This window comes from Molossus molossus, unplaced genomic scaffold (assembly GCF_014108415.1).
Source record: "Molossus molossus isolate mMolMol1 unplaced genomic scaffold, mMolMol1.p scaffold_m16_p_11, whole genome shotgun sequence".
Classification (NCBI taxonomy): domain Eukaryota; kingdom Metazoa; phylum Chordata; class Mammalia; order Chiroptera; family Molossidae; genus Molossus; species Molossus molossus.
Window position 1 is genome coordinate 22373339 of NW_023425346.1, and position 20905 is coordinate 22394243.

A 20905-nucleotide genomic window follows, 5' to 3' on the forward strand; every position below is an offset into this window, starting at 1 on the left:
AAAAGGGGTTCAGCCTCGAATAACAATGGGTATAGGTTATATACTCTACTTTTAGCTTCTCGCAGTTCCTGCTGACAGTACTCTGACTGGCCCGTTGTCCACTCTTTAGTTGGACTGGTCTGGTATCTCATCCTGCATCTGCTGGGTGATTGATTGTCTTGCGGATAATCCAGATAGTCCGTACTCCACAGAAGGCTGAGCACAGGTCATGCAAGCAACACATTGTTCACAGTTTCCACCTTTTGCAAGCTTTTACCTTTACCCTCTAAAACATTACTAACCCTTTCTCAATAAAAAGATGAAGGAAGGTGAATTAGATATTGTTTACATGTTATTTTGTGATTTTGTTTCTGATCGTACTGTTAAGCTATGTATTTTTTGATTCATGTTATTTTGGTAAGTCTGCCTTTATAAAATAATATGTTATCTACAAGTACTAGGTGTTTTTTTTTTTTTAATGTTTCTAGTGTTATGTAACAAAGGCTGATTTCATTTCTTTAAAATTATAAAAATAATGAAATCCTCACATGTTCCCATATAATTGTTTTATGATTGTTTAAATATTTCTTCCCTGGATTGAGTCAGTTAAACTTTTTGATCAGTAAATGAAACTTTTCTTCTTTGTAGTAAAGTACTCAACTGTGTGGAATATTGCATAAATCTTGGAAGACTGCTATTAAGTGGCAATGTCTCGGGAACCCACCCCACCTCTGCCTGGAGATATGTCTACTGCTCCTGTAGCAGAAAGCTGGTGTTATACACAGGTACATGTTGTTATAAATTTTAAAGTATTTTGAGAATATAGTGAAGCACTTTGTTATAATTATTAGAAATGTTAAAAGACTAGGTCATAGGATGTTTAACATGTGACAGGTTAAAAGCATAAAATTCATTATGAAAGTGTTTTTCTGAATCTCTTAGGTTAAAGTAGTAAAATTTTCCTACATGTGGACCATTAATAACTTCAGTTTTTGTCGAGAAGAAATGGGTGAAGTGTTAAAAAGCTCAACGTTCTCATCTAGCCCAAATGACAAAATGAAATGGTAAGATTTTTCTTTGCTTGGGAGTTTTATTTTTAATGTTATTATTGGCTACTTTATTGTTTTGTTGTTACTGCTCGTGAATAGATACTCATCTATTTTATATTAGATTTTTAGGAAGTTTCTAATAGTATATAGAATTGTAAAGAACTGTGGGGATATTGAAGGTATATTAACAAATGATTCAGTATTGACTCACTTTTTTGAATGTTTCAAGTATTGTATTCCTCCATGTGAGCCTGTTGTTTTATTTTAGGTGCCTGAGGGTAAATCCAAAGGGATTAGATGATGAAAGTAAAGACTACTTGTCCTTATATTTGCTTTTAGTCAGCTGCCCAAAAAGTGAAGTTCGAGCAAAATTCAAATTTTCCCTTCTGAATGCTAAAAGGGAAGAAACAAAAGCAATGGGTAAGTGATGTGCAAACTGGATGAAGAAGTCTTTGTAACTATATACTGTGACCGCTTTGCCTACAAAGACTTAGGATATTTTTCCCACTAAAATCTGCTTAACCTAAAACATAATTTGGCTATTATTTAATATTAAACGCCAGTGTAGAGCTGTGGTAAAAACTACTACGTCTTAGACTTCATAGACAAGTAAAATTACTTTAAAATAATATTAAAATTAATACTAAAATTTAACATTCTCATGTTCTAAAATTTTATTCACTTGTCACTTGAAAACACATGTTGCTATTAAATGCAAGGTGCCTGGTTCAATCCCTGGCATATGTAATAGATGTTCAGGAAATATTTCTCTTCTCCCTTGTATTTTTTCCAGATAATATCTGAAGAATATTATGAAAGATATTAAATGTCTTGATAATTTTTTTTTTGAGTAATAGGCCTGAACACTGACTGAAAGGAAGTCAGTTTTTCTTAGTTTTGAGTCTTGTTAAATTCACTTCAAGCTTCCCATATATAACCTGCTGAAATCATGTAGCCTGGAGGTTCATAGTAGAAGATATATGCGTAGTAGGACAGAATAAACTGCCACATTAAATTTTACGTATTTTGCAAAAGTGAATCACAGAATTAAGTAACATTATTACAAAATAACCTCCTCCAAATACACATTTTAAAATAATATCTTTTATTGTCAAACTAATACAGTTTTGTGTGTATTTTTACACTGTCTGGCATATAAGATAGTGGAGTGTCTTAGTCAGTGAAGGCTGCCATAACAAAGTACCACAGACTGGATGGCTTATAAACAACAGAAATTTATTTCTCACAGATTTGGAGGCTGGGAAGTCCAAGATCAGGGTGCCACCACGGTCAGAGTCTGATGAAGGCCCTTTCTGGGTTGTGGACTACCAATTTCTCACTGTGTCTTCACGTGGCAGAAGCAGTTAGGGAGTTTGTGAGGTCTCTTACAAGAACAGCATTCCCATTCATGATGGCTCCATCCTCATGACCCCATCTAATCCCAGTCACGGACCTCTTAATACCATCACATGGGATACACACATTCAGTCATAACACGGACTATTTCGATTGGACTAGCTTCCACCTCCAATTAATTTTTTGTGTAACAGTGAATACTTAACTGTAAAGGATCATGTTTATTTCATAGTATATAGTTATATATTATGATAGGCATTTAAAACATTTACTTCAGATGTTTATTAAATCTTTTAGAAATTATACTAAAAACTGTCTGAGATTTTTATGAAAGTTGTTTTTAGGGGATTATATCTGAAGACCTGGGAATGATAAGGGACCTTACTTAGCTTTTTTTCTAGGTAATGAATGTCTTCTAGTTCAGTAAAACTTAAGTCAGTGGGATGGATATCCCAGGAAAGCTTAAAGGATTTCCTGGTGATTTAGAGCATCTGTTTTTAAAGGGAGAAGAAGGAAATGGGAGGTATGTTTTTAATCAGGTTCTATGGTAGATGATGAGTAGTGTGCCTATGCCAGTGTATTTGATCTGACTTTATTATTACAGGGCCTAGATTTTTCTTCTCCACGGGATTTGATCTGGCTTTTCTTGTACCTAGAGATCCAGAAATCGGAAAGTGAGCTGATTTGATGGCCAAAATTTGAGTAGCCCTGAGGAATAATCTGGTTCTACCAGATGTTACTCTTATGATATACATTTTATTTATGACACAAATATCTATACTTTTTACTATTTTTGCATATTCATTTGTCTGTTTATCATTAACAAAAATGTGTCTTGGATACTTGTTTTATTTAAACTTCTGTTCTGTTTTCCACCAGAAAGCCAAAGAGCATATCGATTTGTACAAGGGAAGGACTGGGGTTTTAAAAAATTTATTCGAAGGGATTTTTTGCTTGATGAAGCTAATGGTCTTTTACCAGATGACAAGCTTACATTATTTTGTGAGGTGGGTACATTTTTTATTTTTTATTTTCAGGAACTTTGTGGTTATATTTAGTGATAAAGCAAAAAGATAAACTACAACACTGTTGGGTATATTACAAAAAGTAGTCATTGGAATAATTGATAAGGTTTCGTTTGAAAATGTTTACCAGTAAAGGCTGACTAGATTGTCTTATTTTATAGTAGCTCACTATGAAAAAATTTGGTCATATCTCTAGTTACAAATTGTATATGTCATTATACTAACACATACTAAACATTTCTTTCTCTTAGGAAGACCATGGATGTATATATCTTTATATGAAAAATGTAAATATCTTCATCATTCCAAATAATTCTGAATAATAATTGATGTAGATGGTGAATATTTTTTTTGTCATATTCAGATTGAACATAATAAACATTAAAATATTATTAGTAGTTTGTTTAAAACCATACTTTGAACAGTAAAGTGCCTGAAAAAGATTGGGAAACTTTTATTTATTAAAATACTTGGGTCCATTTAATCAAATAATGTTATTAGCAATAGCTTCTCAAATTTTTAAGTATGCTCATGGCTGCATATTATCATTATGTAGTTTTATCTATAGAAATTGTTGAGATTCATCTTCGGAGTGAATTTAAGGATTATATTATATTATATTATATTACCAGTACAGTTTATAGAGAATGTGCATTAGTTATCGAAAAAATTTTTAAAGTAGTTGATGATTTTCATAGGAAAGCTGGTTGGTAGGTTATAATCAAGTAAACTCAATGTTAAATATATTTTAATAAGTTATTGTAGACAGGTGGGTGTTTTGGAAAGTTAATGACTTCCTTAACTGATACTAAGTTAGCTTTAAATTCTTCATAGAAAACAATGTAAGATTTCTTGGCAAGATTACAAACTAATTGTATGCCATTATGCTGTGTTAGAATAATAATTGAAATATGGCCCCAGAGACTACATAGCACAAATATATTGCATCTTATTTCACTTAGATGAGTAAAATGAACCGTATAATGAGTTTGTTATGAGTACAATTATTTGATTGATAAAGTACATACCACAAATTTCGAGCAGAGATGATTAAATAATTTTAAGAAATAACTAAAATATTTGTTATCAATATATAGATATTCTAAGAAGTATTCTAAATAAATATGTCATATTATTTTAAAATTTTAGCATCCTTAATATAGAATCTTCCAGAATTTTTGTAGTTATCTTAAATTTTAGCATGTTAATTTTTTAAAGTTTTGTAAACTTAGAATTTAAAGGACCTTAAAAGCCATGTAATTCAATTATAAACTACTGTAAGCTAAAAGTCTTTTTGTGAAGACTTTTAATATTAACTTTTTAAGATAATATTTATTTTCTTAGAATTGAATTATTGTTTACAGATATTTTCATAAGCATGTTTTATGCTTATTGGAACCTAGACAACCAGGAAATTCAGAATGAAGGCTGAAATTAAAATTTTTTTTTGATACACATTTTTGAAGTACTTTTTTTTATCTGCATGCTAGTAACCTAAAAAATAGACCCCACTATGACATACATTCTAAGTTGGCATTGATCAGATTCAGTTTTGGATACTGTAATATGTACCTTTTTATCAATGTAGACATTTTTACTCTGGGTACCATATTAGGCATAGGAAGGAAAAAAGTACTTTGAGCAAGCATCCCTCATGCCCTCCACCATTTCTTCCACACCTCTCATGGATGCCCTTCCTTCTACAGCATCTCCAGCACTGCTTGCAGAAGAGGAGGAAGCATTGCACTGCCCTACGTAAAGAACTGCCTCCTCCCCCTCCCCTGCAAGTGGTGCTGTAGACAGGTAAGGCAGTTTGGTGCTCCCCTTTTTGTGCAAGACATAACTTAATCTTGCAAATTCCATACTGTGAATCAAGTAGCCAGCAGTAGAAATTTCTAGCTGTGTAAACAGCTCAGCCCTTTTTCTCCCAAAGTGATACAGAGGGCAGGAATTGAGGAATAAGAAGGAAAAATAGAAAATTGGTTAGATTAATTTATCTTATGAAATCCAAAAGATTTTAAATAATCTAATAGTCTGTGGACCCATGCCATTCCATGATATACAGGGAGAGGGAAAACACACACACACACACACACACACACACACACACACACGTATAAGATAAGTGTTTTTTAAATAAAATTAACTTTTTTCATATAGAAAGATACCTTTTATCCCATCCTATTTTTCTGTTGCTAAGCTATTCTTTCAGTTTTAAAATACTTGTGATGATTGGTGGAAGTTGGGTTTTATTCTCCAAAAAACTCTTTCTTAGCAAAATGAAAAGTTGACAACATTGTTTCTGTCTGCCCAGATTTTAAAAAATGGATACCTATTTATGAAAGTCAAAATGTCTGAGACCCACTATTGTGTAAGATGTTGTGAAATGGTACTGTTAGAAGTTTCTTACTTTGGAACCAGTGTGAGGGATGGTTAGGCAGTTAATTAGAATGGCAAAATTTGTAGTCCTATACACCTTTGTAAATTCCTAGCTCTCAGAATTAATTTGGAGAATTGAGATTTTTAAAAATTGGAACCAGTTGTCACCTTAATTTCACACTAGAGGAGACCCAGATTTTCACAGTACTTACAGTTGATTAGAACCTGCACATCTGAATTGTGTTCTCAGAGTTGAGCCAAAAGCAAATTTGAAAAAGAGCTGTCAAATGAGTTTGAGGTTTTGCTTTGCAGCAGCAGTCACTTTTGAGTATTGTGCATTTACCCTTTTACTTTGAAAGAACAATAATTTAACCTCAGGAAAGAATCTCAGCCTTTTTTCTGAATTTTTTACTCTAGGTTCCATTCAGTAAGAAGTTTATTACTCATGTTTGAATATGTACTAGAGAAAAACTAAAATTTTAACCAATTTTTAAATTATAGATATCAAGAAAATAATTATTCAGAATTTATTGCATATCATTTTTAAATTAGATTATTAACGTATGCTCTATAAATAGTCCCTTGAATACGCTTTGGAGTATGAAATGTCTTAGTTAAAATTTTTGGTTGTTATAACAATACTTTGTAGATGTGTATATCAATAATATACATTCTTTTGAATTACGATTCCATATACAAAATACAAATGTAATATCATCACAGTCTTGCCTGATAATAATGGCTTTATTTTTTTATGCTTTTATTTCTTTTGTTACCTGATTTCTACCAAATCTTTACTATTTGGGTTAGGATAATATGCAATGAATAGAATTTAAGAAATCCATTCCTAAATTAAATATATCATCACATTTTTGTAACTCCATTGCATACTTTATGGAAGTAATTGAAGTGATGCAGTTCTGCTGTCTAGAAATCTGAAGAGAAATGCTTTCTATGAACAAGGAAATACCATCTATGTGGTAAAAAACTGATCCCTAACTAAACCCTGAGTAATAACACCAACATATTTGGTTTATGTATAAATAAGTTATAACGCATGGTGTAACAGGGCAATCTGTTTTGTAGTTATTAAAATTTTAGAAACTATTTGAATAATTAAAAACTTAATAGAATAACAGAATCTTTATGTACACAATATTTTGGTGCTTGTATTTAGAAAAACATCGCGCAAGATTGTTGTGATAAATCCTTTTATGAATCATAATTGCACTAAAGTAGTACTACTAATTAAAAAAAAATATATATATATATCTCCAGAGAAATATTGTGCAGTACAAAGAGTGCTGGAGAAAAGGAATCTGGGGATATAGGTTTTATTCTTCTTCTGATACTGACTAGCAGTGAGATTTAGGACACTTTAGTTACTTCTCTTGATCTAACTTTGAAAACTCGTTACCTAATAAGGTGATTTCTATGATACATGATTCCAAAAGGTTAATAATGCAAGTTGGAAAAACAAAATGATTAAGTAAAAAAAAAAAAAAAACTTCAGAAAATAAAATTTTTCTTTAGAAGTGCCCATTCATTCACATGAGATACATGTTTATACATCTAGGATAAATGAGAACTTCTGAGATATAATATTCTCCAAATATTTTATACTGGACTATCATTATACTTTCTATGTTAGCATGTTAGTAGTTTGGTCCAATTTATCTATTTATATTTTACATTTTCTACATAGTTTACTATACTTATACATGTCCTTATTTATGCCTACTCTTATTTAATAAAAATCATATGAAATGATTTTAAATGAACACAGTTATTCATTGCTGCATAAGAAATGACCATAAAACTTAGCAACTTAAATGGATAACTAATATAGCACTTCCATAAAAAAATGGTTCATTTACTCTGAGGTACTATTTTCTTCAGTTTATTACATGTAATTTGAAATTCCTCATCGTAGAATACATTTTTAAAAAAGTGATGTGCAAAAACTAATGGTGTTTTAAGATTATATTCAATAGGTAGGGGTCATCTTTTTTTTTTATCCTCACCCGAGGACATTTTTCCATTTTTTTGTTCAGATAGAGTGGGAGGGAGAGAGAGAGAGAGAAACATCTACGTGAAAAGGACACATCGAGTGGCTGCCACCCACACGACCCAACCAGGGCCGGGGACAAACTGCAACCGAGGTACGTGCCCTTAGCGGGAACCGAACCCGGGTCTCTCTGGACCGCAGGCTAATGCTCTAATCACTGAGCAAAACCGGCCAGGGCAGTGGTCATCTTTAATGAGAGATAATTTAATCAATATTATATTAGAGTCTGTATAAAAGCAATGTTATATCAATTTTATTGATTAGTTAATGGGTAAATAAAAGGTCTGAAAATCGAACTATATCAAATTTGTATTGTTCTGTTGATTTTTTTAAATAAAAAAAATCCCATGAACTTTTGGTAACTTCAGTTGTTTTTGTGAGAATTCTTGTACTTTAAAATTAAAATCAAGTTAACTATATATTTAAATCAGTTTTACCAGAGTTGAAACATGTAGAAATAGCACTTAAAATACTTCCCAAATTGCATATCATAGACTGTAGTTCTACGCCATTTTTTTGGTTGTTGTTAATCCTCACCCAAGGATATTTTTCCATTGTTTTTTAGATACAGGAAAAGGGAGGGATGGAGAGAGAGAAAGAGAGAGATATTGATGTGAGAGGGACACATTGATTGGTTGCCTCCCCCACTATCCTGACTGTGCCCTTGACTGGGAATCAAACCCTAGACTCTTTGGTTCCCAGGCCGTTGCTCTAACTGCTGAGCCAAAAGAGCCAGGCCCTTTTTTAAAACTGTAAAAATTTACTATAAGTGTGATGTTGTGTTTACTGTATTTATAATAAACTACATGTTGATAGGTCTGTAGTGTGAGAAAATAAAAAGGAAAGAAATTTCTTCCTCCACCTCACACAAATGTCTTCTCCCTGTTTGAATTTGACACATGGTGACTTCATGTTGAGAAATAGTTTTTGTAATTACTTTAATATCCAGCAATTCCAAACAATCGGTAAGCTATTTATTTACATAAAAAGTTACTTAAAAATGACCTGGTTTGTTTCAATTTTTTAAATATTATTTCTCTCTTTTAAATTGTATCCTTAAATTCAATTCTCAGGCATTAGCATTTTTTAAAATCAGGAGTACATTTAATTATTAAAATGACTTTAATGATAAGAAATTCAAGTATAATCTTATTAACTATTTATTGATACTAAATTGTAAAAGTGTTTTTTCTTACTGTCCCTTTTTTATTAGGTGAGTGTGGTCCAAGATTCAGTAAATATATCAGGGCATACTAATACAAATACTTTGAAGGTGCCTGAATGTCGACTAGCAGAAGATTTAGGTAATCTCTGGGAAAACACAAGATTTACAGATTGCAGTTTTTTTGTGAGAGGACAAGAATTTAAAGCTCATAAATCTGTACTTGCAGGTACTTTCTACTTTTGGGCTATATAGTATATTTCTTTTATAAATGTGTGCATTAAATAATGATGCTTAATCTTGTTACAGCTCGATCCCCAGTTTTTAATGCAATGTTTGAACATGAAATGGAAGAAAGCAAAAAGGTAACCATAGTTTAAGGGCTAATAATGAATTTATGTAAAAGTAGAATAGTGAGATGTATATTTTAAAATTAACAATGCATATTTCTCAGTTATACTCTGATTTTAGAGGAAAAAATAAAGATGGGGAAAATGGTATTATAGTGAACAGTAGATTTAACCTCAAGGGTGTGAATATTCCAGATAACAGCAATTTTGATGCTCATTTGGTGGGAAACTGACTAGGTAGTTTTTAATCCAAAAGGGTAGTTATCCAAAGGACTGATCTTATCCATTGCTGTTTGAAAGTTCTCTGGTTAAGAAGTATATTTCTCCTTTCTAGACTTTATAAGTTGATTTTGAATTTGTTTTCTAGAGTAAAAATATTCCCCACATTTTGCTACCCTCTAAAATAAGTAGTAATTTTTAAATATTTACTAAAATAAGCAAATGGCATAAATTACATTAGTATACATTAACTGTAATCAAGCTATTGCCTGTTTGGTTTTCCCAGGTGTTTCTCTATCACGTGTCATCTTAAAATGTGAGATTAAAGATCAGAGGTTGATTGATTCTTTGCTGTTGCATTACATGTGATCCTTAGTGCTCCCAACTGGACAACTCCACACTTTATGTCCACTCAGCTTTATTCCTTCTGCAGATCTAAAGGCTGCAACAAATTAGCTACTTCCTTTCCTTTGATTGTTGATCTGGGCAGGTACTATGATCAGCCTTCTGATCATGTCCAAGTAAGGAGACATCAGTGATGTGTCAAGTGCTATTGTCTGCAAAGGATCAGAAAATTTACTATTGTTTAGTGTTAGATCTTTAGCTTAATACCAGGAAAGAAACCAAATTTACAGATATATAGGAATAAAAAAGGAACTAGTCCTCTTTGGACTTGATATGTGTTAAGCAAAGAGGTGAGGTGCCAGTAGATAATAAGAGTACTATGTGCCATTTTTCAAAAAAGAGAGTTCTGAGGGGTCGTGGGCTCTGGAATTATCTCATGTACCTGACCCTTCTTTTCCTTAAAGCTGCTTATAAGATCTCAGGCATTATATTACAACTTAGGAATTCAGCGAAGGCAAACTTAATAGACATCTTTCTCTAAGATACATGTCAGAAACTGCACACAGATGTATTTTGTTTGGCCTATAGGTTTTTATTTTTGTTTTACTCTTTTTAATTGAGAAATTGGGGTTTATATTCCTACATGGTAGTTCTTGGCTAGGTATACTTTACCCTTAGATCTGCCTGTTTCACCTTGCCTGGGTAGCTTACTGAAGATCTACTTACCTCAGTATAATAGAGTTGAATCTGTATTTGAGTTGTACAGATTTAGGGCTTTTAAATTACTGTCAAAGCTTCTCCTTGGTTCATTTGCGTGTCTGTGTTCTTTAAGTATAACTTTTTTGTGTTGTTTTCAATATCAGAATCGAGTGGAAATAAATGATGTAGACCCTGAGGTTTTTAAAGAAATGATGAGATTCATTTACACAGGGAAAGCACCAAACCTTGACAGAATGGCTGACAACCTGTTGGCAGCTGCAGACAAAGTAAGTAATTACGTCTTAAAGAGCTGAAAAATATCCTCAAGCTTTTTATGTATCTAGAAAGGTATCATCAAGTGAAAATTCCAAATAACTTGACATACTGAATTAATTTATACTATTTGTAAATGGCTCTTGAGAATATTATGAAATAGCATACAGTGGGATAATATGGAAATGATACTTTTTTGAAATCCGTAAGACAAAAAAATATCTTTATATGGAAGAAAGTGAATTTTTTATGGGAGATTAATTGTAAACTCAATAATTTTGAGTGTATCTTGACTGTTGTATAAGAACACACACACACAATAACATAATTTATAGCAATTTATTATGTGCCAGACCTCTGTTTACTGAAAGGAAGAAATATTGGATATTTTGACCAGTTAAGTTCTCTGTATTCGTAGATTTATTTTTTAACTTGATAGTATAGAAAGAGAAAAAAACAATGTTAATTTTATAATGCTCTTTTATGATGGTGATTTTTTTTTAATGTAGTGAAACAGTGCAAAATTACCAGAAAATCTTGAAGCCAGTAGTTTTCAATCCTGAGAGCACATTAGGATCTTTCTCTAAAAGTATTGATGGCATGCCACTTTCTTCCATGTATATGCATATAGATAATATATATAGTGATATTCTACTTATTTTGCAGATTGTTAACATTGGGGGAACCTGGACCAAATGTATATAGAATCTGTTATTTCCAGCAACTGCACTATCTCAATAAAAATTTTAAATTAAAAAATGCTCTTTACAATAACATCAAATATATTAAATTCAGTGTTCAAGATCTGAAAATTACAGTGTATTGCTACGTGAAATGCAGATAGACTTAAATAAATAGACCAATCTTGTTTATGGACTAGAAGTCTGAATATTATTAAAATTGATTAGTAGAAACAACATATCCTAACAGGCTCCTTTTTTTTTTTTAATTGATAAGCTGACTTAAAAATGTATATGTAAGTACAAGGACCTAATAACTGAAAAAGAAGATTAAAATTTTAGAAAGACTAATTGATACTATCTCCTAACAAACTTATTTTAATGCTTTTCAGTATTTAAGACAGTGTTTTATTGGTGACAAGATGGACAAATAATTCATTGAAATGGAACAGAGAGTACAGAAATAGGCTGTCACATATATGAATATCTAATTTTTTTAAAATATATATTTTCATTGATTTTTTAGAGAGAGAGGAAGGGAGAGGGAGGAGAGAGAGAAACATTGATTGGCTGCCACCTGCAGGCCCCCCCACTAGGGATCCAGCCCTGGTGTGTGCCCTAATTGGGAATTGAAACAACCTCTTGATGCATGGGACAACTCTCAACCAACTGAGCCCCGCCGGCCAGGGTGGTTATCTAATTTCTAATAACAGTGTAAGAACAGCTCAGTGGAAAAAGGATAGTCTTTTCAACAAATGTTGCTGGAACCATCAGATACCTAAATGCCCCAAAAATTGAACTCTGAACTCATTTGAAAAAATGAACTTTGCAAATGAACTTCATGTCATGTATAAAAATTTATACAAAATGAGATTATAAACCTAAAAATCTACAACTTCTAGAAGAAGGCAAAGGCTTTACTATGACAACATAAACATATTACATAAAAGAAAATAATTGATTATTGGACTTCAATAAATTTTAAAACTTTTTCTTCAAAAGACAGGAGAATAAAAAGACTAGCAACAGACTGGGAGAAAATATTTGCAAAGCATATATTTGATGAACAACGTGTATTCAGAATATATATTATAAAGTACTTTTATTTTCAGACTATATAAAGAATCTCAAAATTCAATTATAAGAAAGCAATGCTATTTCTAAAACTAGAAAATATTTGAACAGACATTTCTAGAAATAATGTCAATCAAGCATATCAGAAGATGCTCAACATTAGCCATTAGGGAAATGTAAATTAAAACTCTCACAAGATACTTCTAAAACATATCATAATAATGAAAAATTACAGCGACCAACCATACTAGGTATGGTCAAAGTTGTGGAAGAATTAAGACTGTCATACACTGCTAATGGGAATATAAAATGGTACAACCATTTTAAAAGACTGGCCATTCCTTTAAAACCTTTTACACTTGCCATGTGATCCAGTGAGCCCAGTTTAAAGTTGTTATCCAAGAGAAAAGAAAGCATATGCCCATACAGTGACATACATATGCATGTTTATAGAAGCTTTATTTGTAATTGGTAAAAACTGGAAACTCCTAAATGTTCATTAACAGATGAATGGATAAACAAATTGTTGCATGTCTGTATAATACTACTCAGCAATAAAATTCATTGAACTTTTGATACACAGGCACAACATACATGAATCTCAAAATAATTATACTTTGTGGAAAAAGCTAGTAAAAAATGAGTACAAATCGTATTATTTGAATTATAGAAGATTCCAGAAAATGCAAACTATAGCAGTAGAAAGCACATCAGCAATGTTGGCCTGGGGTGGGGTGAGAGAGGATTACAAAGAGGTCGGAGGAAACCTTTGGGGATGATGAGGATGTTACTCTCCTGATTTCATGGTGATTATATGGTAGCGTAAACTTATCAAAGTATAAACTTTAAATATGTGCAGTCTATTGTATGTTAATTAGTACTCAATAAAGCTCCTTAAGATGTTATAGCTTATACTCTAAGGATTTTTAGTGGTTATGAATATGATTTCTTTAGCTTTGTAATTCATTCTTCAAGATTGAGTTGTGGCAACATACAGTGTACTGGTTGGTACACTCATGTTCATAATAGTAGAGACGAGAACTATACTCATTAAGAATATTGGGTAAAAAGGTTTTTCTTTTTTAAGAATAAAACCCTGTTTTTAAAATATACAGTATTTTGTACTTATGAACATTGAAATTTTCTAAAGAAAATTAGTCTTTCTCTTAAATGTATTCATTCATGTTTTCTTCATGTTAGGTTAAAAATACGTTAGAGACTTTTAAAGTGCCCTCAGTTCAAAGTATAATGAGCTTTAACTTTTTCTAAGTCACACATATCATGTATTTAAAACTTGGTAGTTTGAGTAAATATTTAATGGTTATGTTTTCCTTTTGGATAGTATGCACTGGAACGGCTGAAGGTCATGTGTGAAGAAGCTTTGTGTAGTAACCTCACAGTAGAAAATGTCGCTGATACCCTTGTCCTTGCAGATTTGCACAGTGCAGAACAGTTGAAAGCACAAGCCATAGACTTTATTAATAGGTAAGCTATGCTTGTATTTCAGTGGGCATGACACTTTCAACTTTTTTTCACGGGATTCTTTTTTAAGTGTGTTTAAATCTTCAATGCAGGTGCAGTGTACTTCGACAGTTTGGGTGTAAAGATGGGAAAAACTGGAACAGCAAGTAAGATGACATCAGTTTCTGGCTTAAACTTTATCTGCTTATATAATATTAAATGTTTGCAAAGCCTTGTTCATCTGCAATAAGTAGGAATACAGATATTAGTTATATGGAACAAACTGCTGGCTATTAAAAAATACATATTTGACTAACTTAGTGGATTCTTGAGGCTATGCCCCCTTGTAGATCAGCTGCTAGTGTGAACTGGGATGGATGCTCTGATTTCTTTTTTTTTCTTTTTTCTTCTCCAGTTTTTATTAATTTATTTTTGTTACAGATGTTTCTTCTTTTTCCTCTCTAGACCCCCTTCTCCCCAACCCGCCCTCCCACCCCCTGGATACTCTAATTTCTTAAGCACATATGCTCACATAGTATATAGCTGAGTCCAGGTATTTCAATGACTACTAGTGATCCTTTGCCTGTCTGTTCAGAAAGCATTTCTAAAAATATGGAAAATATTCATTTTATCCTATGAGGAATATACCCTCCAAATTTGCCTTAAAAGTCTTTACATTTGAATGCTAGCTCATTGCTTCTTTGATTAACCAAGTACTTTGCATTGAATGCTGTATGAAGCTAGCTGCCTAATATTCCAAAAATGGGAGTAATTTGATCTTTACTTTCCCTGGTAAAATTATAAGAGGTAGCATAGTTGTTATATCTTTTCTAAGCTCAGACCTTCTGAATATGAACTGTTAGAACTTATTATTCCCTTCTTTGTTTGATTCTCTCATTTTTAGGGAGATTTTTCTACTCTTTATAATTATTCAAAATCAAAAAGGATAAAGATTTGATAGGTTGAAATTTGCATCTTTTGATTAGTTTTTGCTTGTAAACCCTTAAATTCAAATTTATCAAAAGTTGATATAAAGATGTCAGAAAGGACAAGTTGATAAAAGAAAGTAAAAAATGTTAGTGTTGCAGACAATAAAAATGGCTGTTGATGTAATTATTTCCCATTGTTTTAACCTGTCCTGGTATGTGTGAAGTTGACTGAATTCCTATCAGTTTGTGAATTCTCTTTTCTGAAAGTAAAAATTAGTGACTACTTTCAATTTATTGGTTGTTCTGTATATTGGTCAGTGTGTGATAATATGGTATATGATCTAGATAAAAATCAGTTTAAATTTAAAATATAATTATAAGCAGCAAATGATAATTTTACTTAGCCACTTTTAAGCTCTAGTTTTATTCTGTTAAGAAAATATTTTGCATTGTACAACTTTTCAATATCAAAAAAATATCAACATATTTTATATGCCCTGAAGAAGTTATTTGTACAGACCTTCAGTAGATATTTGTTAGGTAAGTGAAAGTGTCAAGTATATTAAGAGATATCTTTGTGATTCTAAACAACTAGTTGAAATTATAAACGTCATGACACACTGGTAATCTGATGTCCGGCAGATAAAGTTGTTTAATTATTAGCTACTGTTTAGTTCAACAAACATGTGTCCAGTATCTGTTGTGTTTCAAACATCATGCTAATATGCTGCCTATGAAAACAATCATGAGGGAAAAAAAATCTCTATTCTTGAGAAATTTATCTAGAGAAAGAAACAAATACATGAATATTTGCTTTTATCATTGTATGGTAAGCAGTATGATAAAAGAAGGTATATGTGCAGGGCACTTAACAAAGGCTGGAGGTTTAGGGATGAGTTATTGGAGACGACAGGGGTATCTTAAAACATAAGTAGGAATGAGCAGAACTAAAAAGGAGGTAACAGGCATTGCAGACAGAAAGGGTCACTTGAATCAAAGTACAGAAGCCTACAGGCATTCATTTTACAGATACTTACATTTATTATCCAGTAAATATGGCCCAGGGCACTGCTCAGTATTAAGAACATGACAGATGTTCTTTGGCTTCATGGAGTCTTTAGCAGGAGATAAATAGGAATTAAACAAGTAATTGAAGTAAAGTGTGATGTTAGGTAAAGTATAGCATGCCCATCTGAGCATACGTATAGCAAAGGAACCTAAGCTAATCTAGGAGTCAGGGAGAGCCTTTTCAAGGAATTAAATATAGACCTATAAATAAAGACCTAAACCATTAGTAGGAGTTACCTTGGTAAGGAAGAGAGGAGAGGTGGAAAGTGTATCCCAGAAAAGAGAAATGAGGCGTGCAAAGTTTGGGTGATAAGAAAGAACAATGCAGAGTGAGAGAGGTTATGAGAAGCAACTAGAGAAAGCAGGCAGGGGTAAGATCCTGGAAAGCCATGTAAATTAACATTAGGGTTTTTTAAGACATCATTCGAAGAGTAATCCAGTGAAAGGGTTCAGTCTAGGCCAGGGCTTGTTCAGGTTTGTGTTTTTAGCATTCTCTCTGCATGCAGGGTGAAGAAAAGACTGTGGAAAGGTTGAGGTAGTATGGAAGTTGAGGAGCAAGGTTAAATATATATAGGTAGACCACTTGGAAAGTTATTAGAGTGGGTCAGGCAAGAGACTAGACTTTATTGGTAACAAAGGGACTAGAGAGAAATGAAAGGATATAGTATTCCTTGGGACAATCTATAATATTTGGATATTATTTAGATGCCGGTTTGTAGAAGGGAGAAAAGACAGGAGACAAGGGTAACTGATTTGTTGTTTTTAGCAATTAGGTATTAACTCTGATTGCTCAGTGAGAGCATGTTGTATATAGGTGAGCCATGCAGTATCAGTGTACAAAATGCCAGAGCATGGGAGTGGGAGGTGGAAAGCTAGAGTGAGGAAGTGGGAGACCTTGTTTCTCTTCCTGAGGAACTTGGATACAGGCAGTGGGGGAACAATAGACGAGGACCTGATAGCATTGTACTCAGGTCACTAAGGCAGCATGGAAGCTGGTTTGAGAGGAGCAAGATAGGAGACTTGAAGACAAAAGGAGAGTTGTAATAACCTGTAAGTGAGATGATACGGACCTCAACCAGGGATTTAAGATACCTTTGGGAATTAAAATAGGGCTTTGAGGGTTGACTGGAAAGGGCAGGGTCTAGGATGACTCCCAGATTTCTTGAATCACTGGATGATAGTGGAAGCATTAGCTGACTGGAAGTGAGGGATCAAGAATTTGGGGATTGGGGGAGAGACATATTGGGTTCTTATTTAACAATCCTGAAATTATGGATCTTGAAACACATCCAAGTAAAGAGAACAAATGGTTGGGAATGAACCTTGTGGGAGGATTAGGATTTAGCAAATCGGTAGTTGTCATCATTGAATATGATAGCTAAAATTGTGAAGAATGGATGAGGGATAGGATGAATAACGGATGAAAAAAGGAAAGAGTAGAGGGCAAATTTGCAAGTCTAGAGAAAACCTGAGTGTAAGCCAGGGAAGGAGTTTGGAAGAGCCAGTTCAGAGGTGCTAACAGTGAGAGTGGGCGATGGGGAGAAGTGTCATATGCTTCCAGAGAATAGAATTTCCAAAAATATGTAATAGTTTCAATGGCAACAGAAAATATTAGTAAGGTGAAGATGATACTTTAATGAATTCAAGTAGTTTGAATACATATAGAGGCAGTGTTCAGAACATTTTGAAATCCATAAATTAAAAAAAAATTTGACAGTGCAACAGTGCATTTTGAAAAGTACTCTTTAATAAACATCTCTTAATTTTTTTTTTTTCAGCCAAGCAACGGACATAATGGAAACATCAGGGTGGAAGTCCATGATTCAGTCTCACCCTCATTTAGTAGCAGAAGCCTTCCGAGCATTGGCATCTGCACAATGTCCACAGTTTGGCATTCCACGCAAACGGCTAAAACAGTCCTGAAATCTTCCATGAACTGTAGAAAAATGGAAATGACTTTTATTTCTCCAGGTCCAGAGGATTCTAATAGACAAACCATAAGCAAGAGTTGTTTCTGTTGTCTTGTCCACAGAACAGATGCTGAAACGCATATTGCTTGCATTTCAGGTGGATAATTTATGGTTTATTCTTCAGCTTTAAATTAGACTGACTATACTCTAATTCACTTCAAGGCCTTAAATTATCTCCAATGACTTCTCTTGTTCATATAATACTTTAATTTTTTTTATTGTGCCTTGTCATTTTGACCAAGGCTATGCAGGATTGCACTAGCTCCATAATGCAGTAATACTGATAACTGAAGATGTTAAGTTTCAAAAGGATCTTCCATTAGCTTCCAAAAAGCAAAATTAATTTTATAGGGTTTGTGCTATGCTATCTCAAAGTTTAAAACTAGGTTCTTAAAAAGCACTTGTATTGGAGATAACTGTTAATATCTCCAGTCTGAGTTCTATAAATACAGGAGAACCTGCTTACCTTCAAGGTAAGTTATGGCAATACACTGCTTCAGTTTTAATTTATTTTCCTTTCAGGGGGCAGATATGCAATGAGTTGGCCCAAATTTTTAGTAAAATTTGTGATGTCTGTATGTCAACTGTCCAGCAAACGAAGAGAAGCATAACAAACCTTTGCTTGTGTTTCTTGGTGGGTTTATCCAAGTTTACAATTATTGAGAACTGATTGAGGTTAAGATTTCAATAAGAAGAAAGCATGTTTTGTGCTGAATTAATTTTTTTAATTTATGATGGCCTACATTTATATGAAGAATTCTATACATGTTAAAAGTAAGGATGACCAAATGTAAATTTAATAAGTGGGCCAATTAAGAGAGATAGATATATATGCACTTTTAATGTGTAACTTTTGTATGCTGAATGGTACATATATTTTTTTGCTTTTGAGGGAATTAATAAGGTATAATTAATTGTGTCTTAACTTTTGAAAGAAATTTTTAAGACAGATGGAGGTAACTGGGCTGTTTGTGATAATAGATAAGAAAGATATTCTTCATTATAGTTAAATTGGTTTCCATTTTAGATAATCATTATTGAACTCACTCCCTTTTTATCACACTTTGGAGAAGGCATCCAAACAATAAATGAATCCTTAACAGTTTACTCTCCTAAAAACAACAAACGGATACTATTTGCAGACTAAAGGAGAGACCCCTTAGAAGTATGTCAGGCCACATTCTGACCTCCCCCACCCCCCAGTTTTATTCTTTTTGTTTCAGTCACTGTACTAACATTGTAGATGATACTGAAATTCTGCATAATGTGAACAGGATAAACTATTTATAAACTGCTTTTCATGGGCCAGTTCTTTATTATAAATGAATTTTAGCTTTAAACACATACACATGTTCCATGTCTGCTAGCTCTGTTCGCAGTGCAGGTCTGTTCTGGTGCGCTGTCCCGGAGAAGCAGGAGCTGTCGTGTCGACTCTGCATCCGATTTTCTGAAATAGCAACAGTGCGCTTCTTAGGCCAGATTTATATTGGACCACAAGGGGAAAAGTGTGTCACTGGAAAAAAATGCATATACCTATATATTTGCATATATAACTTTATTCTTCAGATTAAAATTTGTATAATTTGTTTATTTAGTTTTTGAATTTAGGACAGAAGGAAAAAAATTAAGTCTGAGGTTTTAAAATAGATCTTTTTGTTTTTGTTATCTCTCTGTTAGGTATTCACTGAAGCAATTCTAATATATCAAGAGTGATTCATATTTACATTGAGCAACACTGTCAAATAATCATTTGTTATCCATAACAAACTGGACTTTGAAAATATCTTATTTTTTCATATATCTCCATTTTGTTCTTAGTTTCATTGAGTCTTTGTTGTGTTAACTTAAATTTGAAATTGGAAGAATCCCTTGGGATAGAAGAAAGATTCTTATGTAATTAATGGACTCCATCCTATGTAACAGTGCTATAGAGAGCAGAAATTCACCTTCTTAACTTCACCATAAGATTGAATTAATTAAATTTGCAATGTACATTTTAAAAAATACACACACACACATATACACGAAGATTTTAATTTAAATTTTGCCTGGGTCTTATAGGATAATAAAACCTCTTTCCTCAGGCTATAGAATTTTTTTGTCGTATATATATATATATATATATATATATAAAAAAATACTGGTGTACCCATTTATATCAAATGCACACAAGCACATGGTGAATTAATTCACTGCTTGAATCTACATTTCTAACCATAGTGACTGTAATAACACCATATAATGAACATTTCAGCTTGCCCTCACTTGTTTTCATGTTTATTGCAAATCTTAAGAGTTTTATTATAAGTATTATTTTTAGTTTGGTAGTACATTTTGTACCAAAAACGTCAAACACTGCTGTAAGAGAATATCCATGTTTGTAGAGATGTCCACTTTTCAGATAATATAATGCCTACCTTTATACTAACAGAACCATATGGTAGTTGATTTATTTTTTTTATTTATTTTGTATATTTTTGGTATTGTGGATTCTTGAGGCTATGATAAACTGTTAATGTGTTCTGAAATAAGTGCTCTAATAGCCCTTTTTTTTTTTCATGTTTAAAATTCATTTTTTCAATAGGCACAAATTCTGTCTGGAGCAGTCTTGCCTTTTGATTATCAGCCTGCTCCTGTTTCTCTTTTGTCACCTAAACAGAGTTTTTCTTAAAAAGTAGTGACTGTTTTAAATGTTACATATTACAAAAGTAACCATTGGAAAACTGTTCTTTAGATTCAGATAGGGAAACACTGTATTTGTGCCTTTTTCGTTTTTTGAATTTTAATGTGTATTGGTATTTGGAGCACAAATATGAAGG

The 20905-nt window shown here is 32.7% G+C and overlaps 1 protein-coding gene across 14 annotated transcripts in view; it reads left to right on the plus strand.

Annotated features, from left to right (window-relative positions):
• Window positions 1-20226, plus strand: part of SPOPL (speckle type BTB/POZ protein like) — a 61768-nt gene extending 41542 nt beyond the window's left edge. For 8 of the 14 annotated variants that reach the window (XM_036253578.1, XM_036253583.1, XM_036253580.1 and 5 more), the window contains 11 exons: window positions 628-764; window positions 922-1043; window positions 1297-1448; window positions 3264-3391; window positions 3661-3696; window positions 9070-9247; window positions 9328-9383; window positions 10796-10918; window positions 14001-14143; window positions 14233-14286; window positions 17895-20226. In XM_036253578.1, the coding sequence (XP_036109471.1) occupies window positions 687-764; window positions 922-1043; window positions 1297-1448; window positions 3264-3391; window positions 3661-3696; window positions 9070-9247; window positions 9328-9383; window positions 10796-10918; window positions 14001-14143; window positions 14233-14286; window positions 17895-18039 (1215 nt within the window). In that variant the 5' untranslated portion in view covers window positions 628-686 and the 3' untranslated portion in view covers window positions 18040-20226. Of the gene's footprint in view, window positions 1-627; window positions 765-921; window positions 1044-1296; window positions 1449-3263; window positions 3392-3660; window positions 3697-5115; window positions 5213-9069; window positions 9248-9327; window positions 9384-10795; window positions 10919-14000; window positions 14144-14232; window positions 14287-17894 lie in introns of those variants that run through there. The other 6 variants (XM_036253588.1, XM_036253587.1, XM_036253589.1 and 3 more) reach the window with 6 other exon arrangements.
• The last annotated feature ends 679 nt before the right edge of the window (window positions 20227-20905 follow it).